This window comes from Hylobates moloch, unplaced genomic scaffold, assembly GCF_009828535.3.
Source record: "Hylobates moloch isolate HMO894 unplaced genomic scaffold, HMol_V3 SCAFFOLD_15, whole genome shotgun sequence".
NCBI classification, from domain to species: Eukaryota; Metazoa; Chordata; class Mammalia; order Primates; family Hylobatidae; genus Hylobates; species Hylobates moloch.
This window is the reverse complement of record NW_026652290.1, coordinates 47,334,372-47,352,242: the sequence shown is the minus strand read 5'-3', so window position 1 is coordinate 47,352,242 and position 17,871 is coordinate 47,334,372. Positions and strand designations below refer to the sequence as shown.

Sequence of the window (17,871 nt, the reverse complement as noted above, 5' to 3'; positions counted from 1 at the left end):
AGTTGTTGGGGGAAGCAAATGTCATGAAATCAGAAAAGGATGGAGAAGGTGATGCATGCACACAGTGGAAGACTCACAGTAATACAAAACCAGACACACAGAGAATGCCCACGTGGATGAGTCTCAGGCACCACATGGAGGGACAAAACCAGACACGGAAGTTCCAGAAGGGGCAATATTAACCTATGGGGGTAACAACAGAACAGTAGCTGCCTCTAGGAGTGGGCATTGGGTGGGAGGGGACCCCAGGGAGTGTTCAGGGGTGAGGATATGTTCTACCTCTCAGTGTGGGCTGTAATGACACAGGTGCATAATACATCAAATGTCACCAAGCTGTATTCTTCAGCTTTTTGTGCACTTTACACACATCATTGCGGTTGTTTCATACTTTAGTAAAAAAGAAAACAAGAAGGAAATTGACATTTCTTGGTTCTTGCTGTGTGCTAGGCACTGACTTGGTCTGCTTTTAAAAAATCATTCATGTTATGAGCACCTACTATGTCCTAAGCACTATCTAGGTTCTGAGGACTCAGCAATGAACAAAAAAAATTAGGCACAGTCCCTGCCAGATGGTGCTCACAGTTAGTGTAGGAGCCAGCATCAAATAACCACACGCATAGAAGGAAAGTGACCACACCAACAGGTAAAGGGCAGTGCAAGTGTGTAGAAGAAGGACAGCATGCTAGTCTAGGGGGCGAGTCAGAAAGGCTTCCCTGGGAGATCAGGTTTAGACAGAGGTCTCAGGTTGAGAAGAAATAAGCAACTGAGGGGCAGGGGCTGGGGAGAAGGGCACGTCATGCGAGGGAACAGCATGTGCAAAGATCCTGTGGCAGGGAGAGGCGCAGCACGTTGAGGGCAAGGAGCAGGGCCCAGCAGGGCACTGCTGATGTGAGAGAGCAGAGGGCCTGAAAACAACCATGTGCAGATGGGGAAACTGAGGCTGGAGAGGGGAGGTGGCTGCCCTAGGCCTCCAGCCAGCACAGTGGGAGTTGGAAGCCAGCTTTCTCTGCTCTCTCTGCTCCTGAGACAGCGCTTATGTCTATGGGAAAGTGGACAGCAAAAGGCTGGGCTGCGACCACCTGCCAGCTGCCCTCACGCTTCTGGGTTCTCAGCTCCACAGGGCCTGTGGACAGGGCTGGCTATGAGATCCTGCCCTGAAGAGCAGTACTGGGATGCCCTGCTGGGCACCTGCATGTCCTGCAAAGCCATCTGCAACCATCAGAACCAGCGCACCTGTGCAGCCTCCTGCAGTGAGTTCTGGGACCTGAGCCCAGGGGACGGTGTGATCACCCCTGACGCCTGTCCCCAGAGCACCCTCTGGCAGGGGCGCATGCAGATGGTCCTGGCAGGAGACAGGTTTGACAAGTTGCTGAGGTGCCTGATGGGCCAGGCTCTTGTCATGAAATGAGTTTGCATCCTGAGGAAGCCTCTTCTTCACCAGAAACCAGACAGAGATCCAATTTCCCCTTTGCCTGAACCCCGTAGGAGTGCAGCAGACAGGGAGGGGGTCACCCAGGTGGCTGTTCCTGCTTGGCCGCCACTTTCCAGACCGTTCCAGGCAGGGAGAGCTGCTGAGCCAACTCCATGGGCTGCCACATGGGGTCTGGACCCAGCCGCCCTCCTGTGCCAGACAGGCAGCCCTTGAGCTGTCGCAGGACCCTTTGTGTGGTGGTCAGCGCCCTGCCACCTGCCCTCGTGGTGGGTGCACTTCACAGGTGCTGCTCTGGGCCAGGCATAGTGGCCTCCCCAGCCTGGCCCAGGGGAGAGGGCATGAACAATCCCTGACTGTGCCCTTTAGGGCCATGTGAGCTTAGATGTTCGCTGCAGGAGCCCCCCAGGCTCCTTGTCAGCTGAGTCACACGTGACCTGCTCAGTCCTCATGCCCAGCCCAAATCCCCGGGGGCCTGTGGCAGGTGTCCCCAAGGATCTCTGCCATCTCTGGTGATGTGAGTCCTCCCAGGTGGCCTCAGCCCTCCCAGGTGACATCCTTCTATGGTGACTCCGGCTCTTGCAGCAGGTGGGCTACCACAGGGACCTGAGCCGCATCACTGCCATCCTCCTCCTGTATCTGCTGGAGGAAGATGCTTTCTGGGTGCTGGCTCAGCTGCTGGCCGGTGAGAGGCACTCCCTGCAGGGTAGGTGGACGGCTGTCCCCGGGGCCTTACATAGTCATGCCAGGGGACGGCCACTGTGGCCGGTAATCCCAACTTCCAGTCAAGGTGCTTTCCTTGTATCCCAGCTTGTTTGGAGCCTCCAGGATGTCCCTGCTGAGGTCCCACAGCAGCCTGGGTCTGGACATGGACCCTCAAACCTCAAGTCAGACACCTTTCATCCCTAACATCAGAGAGCATTGATACCTTTTCCTGGCCACCCTCTGTTGCCCGAAGCCAGCCCCGACTTTGTGCAGGCACCACTCACCTCCCTGAGTGTCCTCCTGCCTCCCAGCTGACTGCGCTCCCAGCCATCCTCCCTTCCTATGGATGGGCCGACGAAGCCAAGATGGCAATGTCTGCCCATCCCATGTCCCCCAGCCTGATCCCACATCCAGGAGATGGCCACACAGCCCCCAGCTCCCACCCCGGTCTCCCTGCTAGCACCTGCCTGCCTCAGCCCTACCTCATGGTGTCAAAGGCAGGCTGCCCTCCTGGCACCTCAACCCAGGATGCCGCCGGGCAGTGCCTCCAGCCAGGGCCGCCCTCCCCAGGGCTGAGGCCGCGTGATGGGGTCACCAGATGGGAGGGAGGGAGGCCTTGGGGTCCGGGGTCCCCCATCTTGCCCAGCTCTTCCAGCTGATGCCTCCACATCTTGGGCGTGGGCTCTGATGGGGTGATGGGTCAGCAGCTTCTCAGTGTTCTACAGCCCAAATACTGCTCATCTCCGGAGACTCCTATCGTACCAGGAGCAGGTGCTGCATAAGTCCTTCCTGAAGATCATGAGACACCTGGTGAGTGAACGACACCCTGGGTCCCATGGGCCAGGGGAGACTCGAGCCCCTCGTGGGGCTGCCAAGAGGCCGAGTCCCAGCCATGGCCTGACCTGGGGTGGGGATTCTCCATTGAGTTTGAAGTTGGGTTTCCTTTTCCTGCCCCAGAGGATCCAGAGGCTCTGGCTAAGCAGGGCTAAGGGAAGTGTGTCCACCAGACGTCATGCATGGACGTGTGGAAAACCCCTGGCCACCACCCAGGGTTCTGCCCCTTGAGGAAGGGTCTGCAGAGGGGCCTGAAAAGGAGGATTGCAGGGCAGCTCAGGAGGCCCTGAGTACCTCTGCCCCTCCCTGCAGGGCAAGGAAGGACTGTGCATTGAGGGTTTCATGCTGTGGTGGCTCCTCTGGTGTTTCATTGATGGGGTAAGGAGGCACAGGGAGACCCCAGCCCATGGACACAGTGCCCAGCTGCCCCAGCTCAGGGGTCCAGCTCCACCAGGAGGACTCGGCTCACCCCCAGCCCGTAGGAGGCACAGGCAGGTCCCTGCATGACACACAAAGCAGGCCCTGCTTGAGAGGGGGTATCCCATGGCAGAGGCCAGGGTTTAGGCCCAGCCTTATGAGCAGACTGGACCAGGACCCGACTTGGGAGGGCCCAAGGAAGCCCAAAGTCCTCAAGAAGCCCCTCCTTCCAGAAGCAACAGCGCTGCTGAGGTGGGTCCCCCATGAGGAGCTGCAGGACCTTGTCTGACCCTGCTTTATAGGGGGCTCTCATCTCATGGAAAGGGGTTCCCAGCACTCCAGGAGACTGAAACCCCAGGTGGCCCTGCTCAGGCCTCTGACCCCAGCCCAGAAAGGCAGGTCCTCCCACACTTCCTGTCCCCACAAAATCCTTCAGGCTCACCCTGCAACTGCGGGATGTGCTCATCTTGGAGGGCGAGGGGGTACTGTCGGCCATGGTGCATGCATCATTCAAAATACACAGGGGTAAGTCCTGTGTGCCCAGGGTGCCTGGGGGAATTTGCAGGACAGACCCTGGCTGGACTGAGGGAAGTGTCCTTACACTGTCCCTGTGACTGTCTGCTCTGTCTTGAAGGGGGGGTGGTGGGCTGGGCAAGGCACGATGACACTGAGCCCACCCCCCACATGACCCAGATGAAAGTCAGGAGTGTGGTGAGCACTTCCCTGCCTGGCCTTCCCCAGCTGTGGCCGCCTGTGCACAGCTGGACCCCAGGGTGGCCAAGAAGGACCAGGCACCACCCAGTGGGAGGTGGGCCTGGTGGAAATGGGGTGCAGGCACAGATCCCCCCCAAGGGAATCCTCCTGGCCTGATACCCGCCCTGTCCCTAGAGCACCTCATGAAGCTTTCCTGGAGCACCATCTGGGAGTTTCAGGAGCGACTCTTTCAGAGCTGGGCCCCCGAGGACAACGTGGTCCTCAGGATCCTTCAAACCTCCATGAAGGAACTCACAAGGAAACACTGGGACCTGCCACCCCCAGGTGGGCTCCAGCACCAAGTCCCCTCCCGAGTCATCCTCTGGGGCAGTCAATGGTGGGGAGTGCCCTGGCCCCATCAGCCCTCCTACCTGGCCTTCCTCCTGCACCTCTTCTTCCTCCTCTTCCCCCTCTAAGGAAGTAAAATGGGTCTGCCAGTCCTCAGGGCAGGCACTGAGCGCATGTGTGATGGACATGAGGTGCAGACAGGCAGGGGCTGTGGGCAGGACCCCCCAACTTCCCTCCCCCTCTTTCCACATTGTCACCATCGCCCCGCCAAAGGGCCCTGAAGGGCTGGGGCAGTCAGATCCAGGTGTGGAAGCCCCCACCCTTGCCTCCAAGCAGCAGGATCCCTCATTCTTGAGTGCCCCTCCAAGACTGTCAAGACAACAAGCCAGGGGGACAAGAGAGAATTGGTGTCCCTGACCCAGAAAGGATTCGGGCAGAGGGCACGGGGGAAAGCCCTGACCCAGAGTCAGAACCAAGAGTTCAGCCGGGCATGGGATTTGTCCAGCCCTGGCATGGGGTGGACGGCCTGGAGGGCAGAGGGAAACCCGTGCCCATTCACTTCTCACCCACTGTGGAGACAAACCCCATGCGAGGTGGCAAGGGGGCTGGGTGACAGTGAAGGTCCCTTTCACCTGAGTTCTGAGTCAGGGCTGCTGAACAGCCCTGAGGTGAGGGCGTGAGGCAGGAAGCCCTGAGCCAGACTAAAGCCTGGGAGCCATTTCAGGACCGACCTGAGGTTCCCTGAAAGCTGCCCCACCCCAGGCTGCACACAGCCCTCACCCTGGGATCAGCAGCCTGCAGAGGTGTCCTCAGTGTCAGGCCAGGGGAACACACGGGGACCCCAAGGACTCCAGAGGCCCAGGCCTGTGAGACCCAACCCTGGAGAGGCCCGATGGGCTCAGTGACCATGTCTGTTTTTTCCAGCAGAACTCAAGTGAGGGTCCTTGAGGGCGCCCCCTGGCATTGGGCCCCTATGTGAGGGGGACAGACTGTCCCTCCCCACCACACCAGCTCAGCTCCAGGGACTCATGCCATCAGTCCCTCTGGGACAAAAGCCTTGTCCTCCCCCAGCCTGGCCTGATGGAGCTGTCCCCAAGGCTGAGGCCGAGGCCCAGCGGCACAAGGAGGCTTCACCAGAATCCAGGGCAGCAAGCCGCTCTGTGAGGGGCCCAGAGGCTCAAGATGAGGCCAGCCTGTCGCCCAGTGAGGTCAGGCCTTGCACATGAAAATGCCTGTGCTGGAACTCTATGCCACAGCTCCCAACAGACCTGGATGTTGGGAGCCCATTCCCTAACTACAATTTTGAACAGGGCTACTGGGCCCGTCACTTCAACATCTTACCTGGGCAGCTCTGGAACCACAGGACCGGCCTGGCCCAGCAAGCCCACTGGGACCCCGACACCAGGCCCTATCTGGGCTTATGACAGAGAGGACACAGGTCGAGAGACACCCCAGCAGCAAGGTGGCACCTCCCTGCAACCCCCCTTGGTAGAACTTGGAATGGAAGGAGCCCACACGGCAAAGGTGGACCACAGGCCTCCAGGTGACCACGCAGGGGACCACGGCACTGCAAGCCCCGATGCTGTAAGGATTCACATCAGAGAACCTGGGCAAGCCAGGTGAGAGACACTGAGCACGTGCAGTGATGACCATGTGGAGGGCTGGCTCAAGGGAGTCAACAGCTGTGAACACTGCTGCCTCTTCCTGGCCTCATCGCTGCAGTGCAGGCAGTCTGCACCCCAGAGCCTGGCCCAGCAGCACCCGGAGTGCCCTAGTCCACTATGCCAACATGGCACCCAGAGGCTTCGAGGCCCTGCCTGCCGCACCACCTGCCTCCTGGAGGCCTCGTCCTGCAGCCTAGCCCCTGCCGCAGCCACAGCAGGCACCACTGCCAAGTGCGTTCCAGCCGGGCTTCCCAAAGGACAGATGCACCCTGCAGTCATTGCCTCAGCAGCTCAGACTGTGAAGATAGTTTCATCCACATTCCCATGTTCCCACCAAAGAGAATCCTTGCAGAGGATGCTCTTGATCCTGAGGTGGGGAAAACAGCACACTAGGTGGAGTCAGCTCCTTTCGCTGGCCACCATGACTGCTGGATGGGCCCACAAACAAAGCAGCCATCAGACAGGCATGGGAGGGAAGAGGCTCAGCATCCTGCTCGTTCCCTGACCAGGCTGACCAGGCCAACACCACTGCCGAATGCCCCATCTGCTGATGAGAGACTTGGTGTCGATCCCTGGACTGGCACCATTTCCCAGGAGGACCGGCTGGCTACCTGTGGGCAGGCTGCCCACACTGTGGAGAAGGCTGAGATTGGCCTTCACTACAGGGAGCCCCTACCTGGACATAGACTCGCCAGCCCTGCCTGTTGCCGTCACAGGAGCCCACATGGCATTGCTTGTTACCAGGGTACTCCATTCACAGTGAGGGACATGGAGCAGTGGCCCTTGACTAGGGAACTAACTGTTCTCGCTACGTCACCCACCACCTGGAAGCAACTGGACTTAACGATCGCTGTTATGCTGAAGTGGTGAGGTTGTCTTATGAGATGAATTTTATGCTCTTTACTGGAAGCCAGTGTATGGTGATGACTCTCCCACAACCAGGTGTGGTTCTGAGTGAAGGTGTGAAAGTGGACGATGTTCAGTATTACACTGAACGTCTCAGTCACAAAGTTTTCCTATGCGTGTCCTGGAGAAATGGGGCTTTGCTGGTTGGAAGGTCTTAGGACCCAGGAAGAGTGGAGCTTCCCCCAGGGGAACACAACAATGGTTCTATTTAATATGAGGAGACAGGACTAAGTCTGAAACCCCGGGGCATTCTCTGGTGTTCTTAAGTGTTTCCATGTAAAGGAAGTCAAGTAACTTGCCACAAAGTTTGCCACAGAAGCATCTGAAAAAGGAGAGGGCAGAACTATGCAGAACTCAGAGGCTTCAGAATCAAAGATGAGGCCGAGCAGAAGACTCCTGACCTGCTGAGGGCAGGGGAAGTATGTGGGGGCGGCTGGGAAAGGACGTTATAGAGGTCCGCCGTGGCCTCGTGACCTGTCACAGAACTGTGCACTTGAATTCCTGTGCACATCTTCTCTCCACTGACTATAGTATTTCTTTGCATTTGCTACTCTCCACACAGGGAGCTTGCTACAAAATGCACATAACCACAGCCCAGGTCTTGCAATCCAAGCCTGGCAAGGATTCAGCATGTCAAGGGCTTCCGGTCTGAAGGTCCATGGTTGTCCTGAATCCTGGATGTCACCTTCCTGCCCAAAAAAGGAGGGACAAGGCTCAATCAGCAGCAGGCGACTCACAGAAAGGGACGAAACATTGAGTGCATGGCCTTTCTGACACCCAGACAAGACTGGGCACAAAGCCAGGCTGCAGCTCTGGCCACTGACTCAGACCAGGGACGCCCCCATGCAGGCCGATGTGCCCTGGCTGCTCTTCTCCCTCCTGCCACCCTCTCTTCAGCTGCTTGTGTCAATAAAAGGAAAACCGGCCAGTTTTCGGAGAAAATGTAGCTTTATTATGACATAGGAGACTACAAAGCATGGGGGTGGGGGAGGAGTGACACAGCTCCTCAAAGTGGGAGGGGAAAGGAAAGAGTAAACATCTTGGTAAATAAAGTCTCCAACCACAGCACAGTCATTGGAATTTTTTTTTCTTAATTTTTATTTTCAAACTTACAGTAAACAAAACAATCACTTAAATTGTCAAAAGAAGAGCAGTTTTACACAATGAAAAGCATACACACCAAGCCAAAATACAACAGCACTCAGGTCTATATGTTGCAGTGGTGGTGGCGCTGGAGGGAACGCCCAGGGAGGTTGCAGTGCTCACCAGGAAGCCCAGGTCCACGGAGGGAGCCCAGTTCCACAGAGGGCCCCGGGGCCAGAGGGAGGCCGCCCTCACTCCCAGCACATCCCCTGCCTCAAAGCACTCCCTTCAGGCATCTGAGAGGGAAAGGCCATGTGTCTTCCTGGGAGGCACTGAAAGGCCAGCCAGCATCTCCGAAACGCAGGCCATTTTAACACTGTTGTGAATGTGTTGGGGTCACCGAGGGGGCCCCTTAGTGGTCAGATGCACTTTGTCACAATTTACACCTACATGGGGTGATTACTAGGCAACGGGAGGTTTCCTGAATTTCATAGCCAGATGGGGAGCTGAAAGGAGAGATTCCTGAACCCAACGCGTAAATATTTTGTTCTGACAAAGTAAATTCACAAGAGCACATCAAACACAAGACCTAATGCAAGGGGCAGTACCAAGGCCGCCACCGCCTCCTGTGAGCAGCTCTTCAGCAGCAGGCATTGGGTAACTGCTTAGAACGGCAATGCCACAGTGGAATAAGGGGGACTAACTTGGATACAAAAGTTTAGAATGCTGCCCACCAAGAATGCATGTGACTCCATCTCTCTTCCCAGTTCTAATGTTCTCAGAACAGCAGCCACCCCTGAATGCAAGTGGAGACAGGAAGGGGACTAGGGGTTGGCCGGCGGGAGGGGAGGAAGGGTCTGGCCAAACCCGTGCAGCTGCCAGAAAGGCCCAAGGCTCACACACTGCCTTCTGCACTCCGCAAGACACCCCAGGAAACCAGGGTGTCCCAAAGTGGCAAGCCTTCAGGGAGGCACTGCCCAGCTCACAATCCTCTGGGCCAACTTGCAACTCTCCTTTCCATTAGATTTGTTCCTGATTAAAAGACCGCTCATAGGCCAGGAGCAGTGGCTCACGCCTATAATCCCAGCACTTTGGGACGCTGAGGTGGGTGAATCGCCTGAGGTCAGGAGTTTGAGACCATCCTGGCCAACATGCTGAAACCCCATCTCTACTAAAAATATAAAAATTAGCCCGGCGTGGTGGCGCATGCCTGTAGTGCCAGCTACTTGGGAGGCTACTTGGGAGAACTGCTTGAACCCAGGAGGTGGAGGCTGCAGTGAGCCAAGACTGTGCCACTGCACTCCAGCCTGGGCAGTGAGAGCAAAACTCCATCTCAAAAAAAAAAAAAAAAAAAAAAAAAAAGACTGCTCATCCTCAAAAGAGATCTTCAAAGCACTGTCACCCCACACAGCAGAACTTGGTCACATGGGGCCATTTCTGAAAATCTCGGCCCATCTCTGTTTCTCTGATAATTCATTTTGTAAAACATGCTTCCATGTGAATTCTTTAAATGCAGAAAGACAACAGAAAATGAACTGAGCACGTGGGCAAGAGACCACATCCCTCAGGCTTCTGCCACACATGATGGTTCTGCGGGCTGTGATCGCCAAGTCCTGTGTTCTCGTGTTTTCTACAGTGAGCAGTGAGTAGTTACTCAGCTGCCACTGTCACTGCCCCCTCCCCAGCCAGCTAAGGAGCTGGGTCTGGTCCCCACCAGCTTCTCCATGGCCTGTGAGCTAAGAATCGGTTTCACGTTTTTAAATAGTTAAAAAAAAAAAAACTTAAGTTTCTTGACACGGAACAATATATGTAATTCAGATTTCTGTGTCTAAAAGTTGTACTGGACACAGCCACACCTCTGTACTATTTATGGCAGAGAACATACAGCCCACAGATCCAACAGTGTTTACTCCCTGGCTGTCTATAAAAACATCTGCCCACCGCTGAGACAGATGATCCTGTTCCTGCAGGACTGAAGAAGCCTCAGTTCAGATGCAGCTGGGGCTCCTGGGACAAGCACAGCCCGAGACACAGTTGCTTCATAAACTATATTTCAGTACTTTTCCTCCCCCTTGTCCCTAGTTTATAATTTCTCAGTGGACAAATGGACAAACCACCTCTGTTTGAATTTGAATACAGATACATGCAAGATATCTTACAAGGAACAATGCACATCCTTCTACTTTCTCTTTCAGCTCTGCTGACAAGCTCAATCACGATGTCGTTTTACTGCCACCACGCCCGAAAGTACACCAAACGTAAAGCAGAGGCAGACGAGACAAGATGCAGGCTCCACCAGAGGCCACTCCAGCTTCGCGACCAACACCCTTGGCTGCCAGGCAGCGGTAGCCAGGCAATGGGACAGAAGGCAGACAAAGAAATACGAGGGAGGGAACCCATCAGACACCGGCAGAGGCTGCATTTACTCCAGACTGAGATGACAGAGACACCGTATGAGCTGCAGCACGACTCTCCTCCGCTGCGCCCACTGCCAGCCACCGGCAGACACCAAGGCACCCAGAGGAGCCAGGCACACAGGGCCACAGGGCGGAGAGCAACATAAATGGCACCGATTAAAAAGCAAGACTAAAGGAGAAGTTCCCTAAATTTCGGTATAAACTCAGTAATTCATTCACTTTACTACTTTACATTTACGAAATTCACCTTTGTGGAAAAAGGAGCAGGAGAGGGATAAGAAAATGCCTGTTTCTAGAAAACTGCAAAATGCTTCCACGTGCAGCTTGATGCTAAGTTACCTGCGGAACAGACACGCTTGAAAACGCGACGTAGTGTCCTTACTTCCGAAGCTAGGAGGCTGCTTCACAGCCGCTGAGAAAATGGAGGTGAAGAGTTCCATACTCCCCGTATTTTAACACTAAAACACCAACAGAAAGGCATCTGCAAGGCCCGCTGTCCCGCACACTACACCTCTGTGTCTTCAGCTTACTGCTTTAATGGACCCATAATCTTACAGCAGGTAGGGGCCTTTCCACACCGAGTGCTGGGGAATGCCAGGCGGCGGTCACTCTGTGCTGTGAGGCCCCCGTTGCACCCCCATATCATGAGGACACAAGAGATGTTCTGGTGACGGGTGTACGCTGCTCCTCCCACCCAGAGCACACCCCTCATCTCATCCATCTTCAAAGCAGCTCCGGAAGCCTCCCCATCCGTGTGGTCCATCCCGACCCAATGGGTCCCAGGTGCAGAGGGGCCACATCTGCATGGGAGGTGGTGTCACCAGGCCGGGGAGGCGGCGGGAGGCAGGGGGGCAGGGAGGATCACTTTGTGAGGCTTGCCAATGCGTTGCCTTTGTTTTTCTGACCAGCTGCAGATAAGGCTACTCATATTCCAGGAACTGTTTGTGATAGAACAGCAAGTACCTATGGAGGCAGAGAGGGAGGAGGCTCACCTCTAACTCCTAAGACAGGAGCCAGAACAACCCACCATACACGAGAGCCCACGTGCTCTGCGCTCTGCACAGGTCAGCCAGGCCTGAGTTCATGGGTTTGGCTTTTTAGTCCACAAGGAGGAAAGAGTGCTTCGCTGGCTGGTGGCACTGGCCCTGCCCATCTCCGCAGCCTGACCACCATCCCCACCTGCCACGAGGTCACCCACTGCCTCACCCGACCTCCCACAGCCTCTCCCCCACTTGTGACAGCCCCACCCTTGTGCAGAGCCCACTGTTTTCAAGTGGGTCCAGTCCAGATCCACCTCATCGCCCTGAAGGCTGTCCTTTATCCCAGATTCTTCCAAATAAAACCTCTCAAGAGGGCTTCCGTGTTGCTCAGAATGTAAAGTGCAAAGCCCTCAGGGAGTTCATGGCAGCTGGGGTCCCCTTGACCCCTGGAGGGTCAACAGGTTTTTTTTTTTTTTTGAGACGGAGTCTTGCTCTGTCGCCCAGGCTGGAGTGCAGTGGCGCGATCTCGGCTCACTGCAAGCTCCGCCTCCCGGGTTCACGCCATTCTCCTGCCTCAGCCTCTCTGAGTAGCTGGGACTACAGATGCCCGCCACCACACCCAGCTAATTTTTTGTATTTTTAGTAGAGACGGGGTTTCAACGTGGTCTCGATCTCCTGACCTCGTGATCCACCCGCCTCGGCCTCCCAAAGTGCTGGGATTACAAGAGTGAGCCACCGCGCCCGGCCTGGTCAACAGGTTTCTATGCCATGAAGGAATGAAACTGGAAAGAAGAGAGGAGCTAATAAAGAACTGATGTGGGCCAGGCCCGGTGGCTCACGCCTGTAATCCCAGCACTTTGGGAGGCCGAGGCAAAAGGATTGCCTGAAGTCAGCCTGGTCAACATGGTGAAAACTCATCTCTACTAAAATACAAAATTAGGCAGGCGTGGTGGCACGTGCCTGTAATCCCAGCTACTTGGGAGGGAGGCTGAGGCAGGAGAATGACTTGAACCCGGGAGGCAGAGGGCACACTGAGCTGAGATCATGCCATTGCAGTCCAGCCTGGGCAACAAGAGCGAAACTCCGTCTCAAAAAAAAAAAAAAAAAAAAAAAAAAAAGAACTGATGTGTTCAGTTCATGCAGTTAAAAAACAACTGCTCTGATGTTCTCTGTGCTAAGGGAATGCCTCCAGAGAAGGCCTTTGCTCAGGCACCTCTTCTCCCACCTGAGCGCCCATTGAGGCTGGCATCCTATCCAGAACAGGCCTCATTACTTCGGCAAATGAAGGTCAACACCTTCGAGTGGTTCTAGGCTCAGACATGGGCTGGTCTCAGCTATACCGGAGAGGAAGCACTGTGGCCACCGCAGGGCCTTCCTCCCGCCCCACAGGACGTACCCTTCGCTGTCCAGGACGTCCTTAATGCTGGCCTTGGTGATGATGGCATCGTCACACTTGAACCACTGGTCTTTGTGCTGCCGGATAAAGCTGGTGTAGTGGCCACTCTCCAAGGTCCCTTGATGGTTAACAACAGCAAACAGGGAATACCTAGTGCAGGAGGAAGGGAGAGGGAAGGCGCAGGTGACTTGATGCCGTCACTTGAGGTCATCACCATCAGAAACCAGGCAGCCCAAGCAGGGAACGGGAGGCCTGTGGGCCTGTCAACCCCCAGGGCCTCAGGCTGATGCACAGGAGGCTGCAGGAACTAAGGGAGCCTGGTCACCCCCCCTTGGCTCTAGCCTGGGTCCAGGCACTTCCTGGAACCACATCTAATGGGTGGTGACTGCAGTCAGCAGTGGGGATCCTGAAACACCCCAGCCTTTCATACTTTCTACAACCCAAGGCAAGAAGAATGGACACCGAGCTTTCCAGATGGAACCTCCCTCCTGCCAGAGGCCAGGAGTGGGGCTGGGCTCCTCCAACAGGAGGGAGCATTTGTGGCGCCACGTGGAGCGGCCTTTCCTACTGGAGCTGCAGGCAGCCAAGCGGGAAGCGGGTCAGTGGCGGGGGATCTGCTGGGCGCCCTACAAGGTAGAGAGGAGCCCACCCCCAGCTCTTGGCCAGAGGCCCCGGACACCCACACCGCTGAGCACCACTTACTTGTTGTCATTGTTGAGACTGTCTGTGGGCTGCTGGTACTGTCCGTTCATCCTGCTCTCTTTGCTGTAACAGACAACGGCAGGATTCAGCATCATCAAAATCATCAGGCCCAGAGACACAAGGCTCTCATGAAACCGACACTTATCCAGGCTTGACCATGCAGACGCTGCACCGAGGTGCGCTTTATGCTTCAGGCAAAAATCTCCCCATGTTTCGTGAGGACACTGATGCTCGAGCTGTGGAGGCCCCTGCCTCAGAGCACACCTGGGTCCTGAGGCCACCTGGCGAGGCCCCTGGTTCTACCAAGGTGGGTCCTGAATAGGGCTGGTGATGGGAGCTGGATCTGGAGGAATGTGAGTTTGGTTTGTGACAAAGCAGATGGTGAAGGTGCTCTTCCTCCCACATGTAAAGGGTTAGCTTGAAAGGGTAGGCTGAATCCATTCTACAACCTAGGTAGATGCCTCCTCAAAACGGACAAAGATTGCTGCTCATTATTTCATGACCAGCACCTCTCCTGGTGAGACGGGGAAGAGGCGGTGCTGGGAACAGGAAGCCATGCGCATTATTTACTGCATTTTCCCATAGCTGTGTTTGGCAGGAAACACCAAGATCTTTGAGACAGTACTGTCACCTCCCTCAGTACGTGACCACTGTGGTCGGACTGATGACATGGAGCTCTGACTCTGGTCTTGTTTTATTCAGGAGGTCATCTGTGTGCCAAAGGGGTGGGACAGCCATGAGAAAGGACACCAGGAAAAGGCCGCTAACTACCAAAAGGCAACATGCTTTCCATGGTGCTGGGGCTGGGACTGTGGCCACCAAAAAATAACACCCTGCAAATAACAACATCCACGTCTCAATTCTCAGAACCTGAGACTGGGACCTCATTTGTAAAACCAGTCTTTGCAGAGACTCAAAGTAAAGATGTTGAGATGAGATCCTCCTGGATGATCTGCCTGGGTCCTAAAGCCAATGACTACGGTCATGACAAAGAAGCAGGGTGAATTGGACACAGACTCAGGGGAGCTGGCCATGTGACCTGGAAGCCAGGGGAGTGACACTGACACAGCCATAGAAGGAACACGTGGAACCACCGACAGCTGGAGGCGGTGAGGAATGGAATCCCCCAGACCCTTGTAGGACATGGGGCCCTGCCAACACCTTGATTTCAGATTTCCGACCTCTAGAACTGTGAGGAAATTAATTTTAAGTCGCCAGGTTTTTGGTCATTTGTCACAGAGCCACAGGAAAGTCCTAAGTGTCTCATGCATTAGTAAGCAGCTAATTCCAAGTGCCCCAGAATAGGCAGATTTGAAAAGGAAAATGCAATCTACAACTGCAAAACCAACTATGTCTGTCTGTACTTCAACATCTGTTCCATGAACTAAAGTGCTGCCTTCTCGCTGTGATCCCACCTTGAGGACTTTGCCGGTTTGAAAGTGAATTGAGAATTGTTCAGAGAAACATTCAAAACAAAAACAGGGTATCTGACGAAAAACAACTCATTAATGTGTGCTGTATCTTAAGATCAGGATAAACAGATTTTGAGAAGGTGGGGTTTATATTATTATCAACAGTCTTTTTTTTTTTTTTTTTTTAGACGTAGTCTCATTCCGTCACCAGGCTGGAGTGCAGTGGCGTGATCTTGGCTCACTGCAACCTCCACCTCCCAGGTTCAAGCGATTCTCCTGCCTCAGCCTCCCAAATAGCTGGGACTACAGGTGCCTGCCACCACACCCAGCTAATTTTTGTATTTTTAGTAGAGACGGGGTTTCACCATGTTGGCCATGATGGTCTCAATCTCTTGACCTCATGATCTGCCCGCCTCGACCTCCTGAAGTGCTGGGATTACAGGCGGGAGCCACTGCACCTGGCCAACAGTCATCTTATCATAGGAGCTCCAAGCTGGATTCCTGTCCTGATAGGATCACAGCCCCTCTGGACACAGAACGGGCCTACACCCCCACCTACCTGGAGGCCATGAAAGGGGTCATGTCCAGCTCCAGGGGGAAGGACACATACGTGGTGATCTTCCGCCGCAGCTTGGCTGAGTGTTCAAATCGCTGCAGAAATAGGAAGGGGGCAGAGGGAAGGGGAAAGATCAGAAATGTCACTGGAAGCTTCAGGGCCTTCTTCCGATGACAGGTGTCTGTGTATCTCTTTGTATTTTATTGAACTGCCTTGTAGCTACATCTAGAATTACAGATTCAAAAACAAAATGGTAATCCACCCAAGTCCTCATTTACAGGATTCAAGTCTTCAAATGATGGGATTGTTCAGTGGTAAAACCAAGGGTACAAAAAGTAATCTTACAGCAAACCCAGCAAAGCACAGAAAACAAAACAAAGATCTATGGCCCATGGCAGCAAAAATGAACAAATTGTTCCTTTCACCAGACAGAAGACAGTCCTTTGCCTAGATCAGGAGTCACCCAATCCAGCCAGCAAGCTAGGAATGGGCGCTTTCCATGTTTAAAGGGTGGTGAAATGAAACAAAGAACATGTAACAGAGAATCGTATGATCGCGCGCAGCCTGTGGAGCTCGACATCTTCACTATCTGGGCCTTTAGAGAAAGAGCTTGCCAACTCTTGGACCAGATCTGCATGCTGAGGGCCTTTGTCTTAAAATAAAACAGAAAACCTGAGGAGGGGGTAGCTGGAGGAATGGTAGAAGTAATAAAAACTTCACAACCACTCTGCTCCCAAGAAAACTCACATCCTACTTTTCACTGTGAAGCCACTGATTTTGTTTACTGCAGCACAGACAAAAGGAAAATTCACAGACGGGAGGACAATTCCCTCACACCCTCGCTTCCTCGGTGTTCTTCCTGCTTGCTGCAATTATAAGAAATGTAACTGCGCAGCAAACCAAAAGGCTGAGGGCCGTACTGTGGACTAAAAACAAGTCTGCCATTAGAGGTGGCTTTCTGGAAAACTTACTTTGAGATGAAAACAGGCTACGATGGGCAGTTTCTTCATAGTGAGCTGCTTTGTGGACTCCTGGTAGCTATGGCAACCGCTGCACTTGATCTTGGCGCTGCTGCCCAAGTGCTCTGGTCTGGTGAATCTACAGGCGTTCAAAAGACAGGAGTGGTAAGGGAGATGCAAGAGACAGAAAAACGAGAGGAAAGAGGTATTTTATCTCTTTCGATGGGTTGATTTCCCTACGAAAAACATACACATACAACTAAAAATGAAACAATGAAAAAAAGAGAAAATGTTGTCCACCTTTGCTGCCTGTCTCTTTACAGAATATTTTTCTTAAATATTTTGTTTCCACGAAAGGCCTGGGGAAATGGTAATAATTTTCTAAGTACCATATGACCCAGCAGTTGAATTTGAGCCAGAAAAATGAAAAGTAATGTTCACACAAAAGCTGTCCACAAATGTGTACCAGAATGTTACTCATAAGAGTCACAAAACTGCAAACACCCCGTTTCTTCCCATGGCTGAATAATTAAAGAAATTGTGGAACACTGTACCATGGAGTCTGAGACAGCAGCAAAAAAGGAAAGAACTACTGATCCCAAGCTGTACCCTGGACGCGTCCCCAGAGAATTAGGATGCGCAAGAAAAGCCAATCTCAAAGGGTTCCCTGTTACATGATTCAGTTGACATGACATTCTGGAATTGTCAGACGTATGGAAATGGAGGAGTCCGGGGTGACTGGGGTTACAGAGTGGGTGGTGAGGGAGGAGGCAATGGAGATGCTGGGTACTTTCTGCATGAATGTCTGAATCCTGGCCAGGGCGTCGCACTACAGTGGTGAGGAGGTCACCATCGGGGGACCGGGGTAAAGGGTACCTAATAGCTTCTTACAACTGCATGTGAATCTACAATGATCTCAACATAAGCAGTTTAATGTAGAGAGGCGAGAGGTTGGCCAGGTGCGGCAGCTCACACCTGTAATCCCAGCACTTTGGGAGGCTGAGGCAGGTGGATCACCTGAGGTTGGGAGTTCAAGACCAGCCTGACCAACATAGAGAAATTCCATCTCTACTAAAAATACAAAATTAGCCGGGCGAGGTGGTGCATGCCTATAATCCCAGCTACTCAGGAGGCTGAGGCAGGAGAACCACTTGAACCTGGGAGGCGGAGGTTGCAGTGAGTCGAGATTGTGCCACTGCACTCCAGCCTGGGCAACAAGAGCAAGACTCCATCTCAAAAAAAAAAAAAAGGGCGAGAGCTCTGGGAAAGGTGATTTCCTGACGGTGCAGAGGCAGGAGGTAGGAGGGCTGCATCAGAAGTGTGTCTGGCACAGGTGTCAGCTGCCACTGACAAAACCTGCAGACCAGATG

The 17,871-nt window shown here is 54.0% G+C and overlaps 2 protein-coding genes across 2 annotated transcripts in view; one reads left to right on the top strand and one right to left on the bottom strand.

The window, feature by feature from the left end:
• Positions 1-1,141: 1,141 nt before the first annotated feature.
• On the top strand, positions 1,142-7,589 carry LOC131381277 (TBC1 domain family member 3B). The gene is made up of 8 exons (XM_058428104.1): positions 1,142-1,374; positions 1,828-1,909; positions 2,015-2,114; positions 2,850-2,944; positions 3,281-3,345; positions 3,810-3,910; positions 4,274-4,423; positions 5,354-7,589. Exons 1-8 carry the CDS (start codon positions 1,142-1,144, stop codon positions 5,362-5,364), a joined length of 837 nt encoding a protein of 278 aa, XP_058284087.1. The 3' UTR covers positions 5,365-7,589.
• Positions 7,590-8,070: 481 nt separating this feature from the next.
• The window catches only part of USP22 (ubiquitin specific peptidase 22), a 42,041-nt gene continuing 32,240 nt past the window's right edge, over positions 8,071-17,871 (bottom strand). The window contains exons 9-13 of the mRNA XM_032178987.2: positions 16,514-16,640; positions 15,546-15,637; positions 13,575-13,637; positions 12,873-13,022; positions 8,071-11,459 (exon numbers count right to left, since the gene is read on the bottom strand). Of these exons, the coding sequence (XP_032034878.1) occupies positions 11,417-11,459; positions 12,873-13,022; positions 13,575-13,637; positions 15,546-15,637; positions 16,514-16,640 (475 nt within the window). The 3' untranslated portion in view covers positions 8,071-11,416. The remainder of the gene's footprint in view (positions 11,460-12,872; positions 13,023-13,574; positions 13,638-15,545; positions 15,638-16,513; positions 16,641-17,871) is intronic.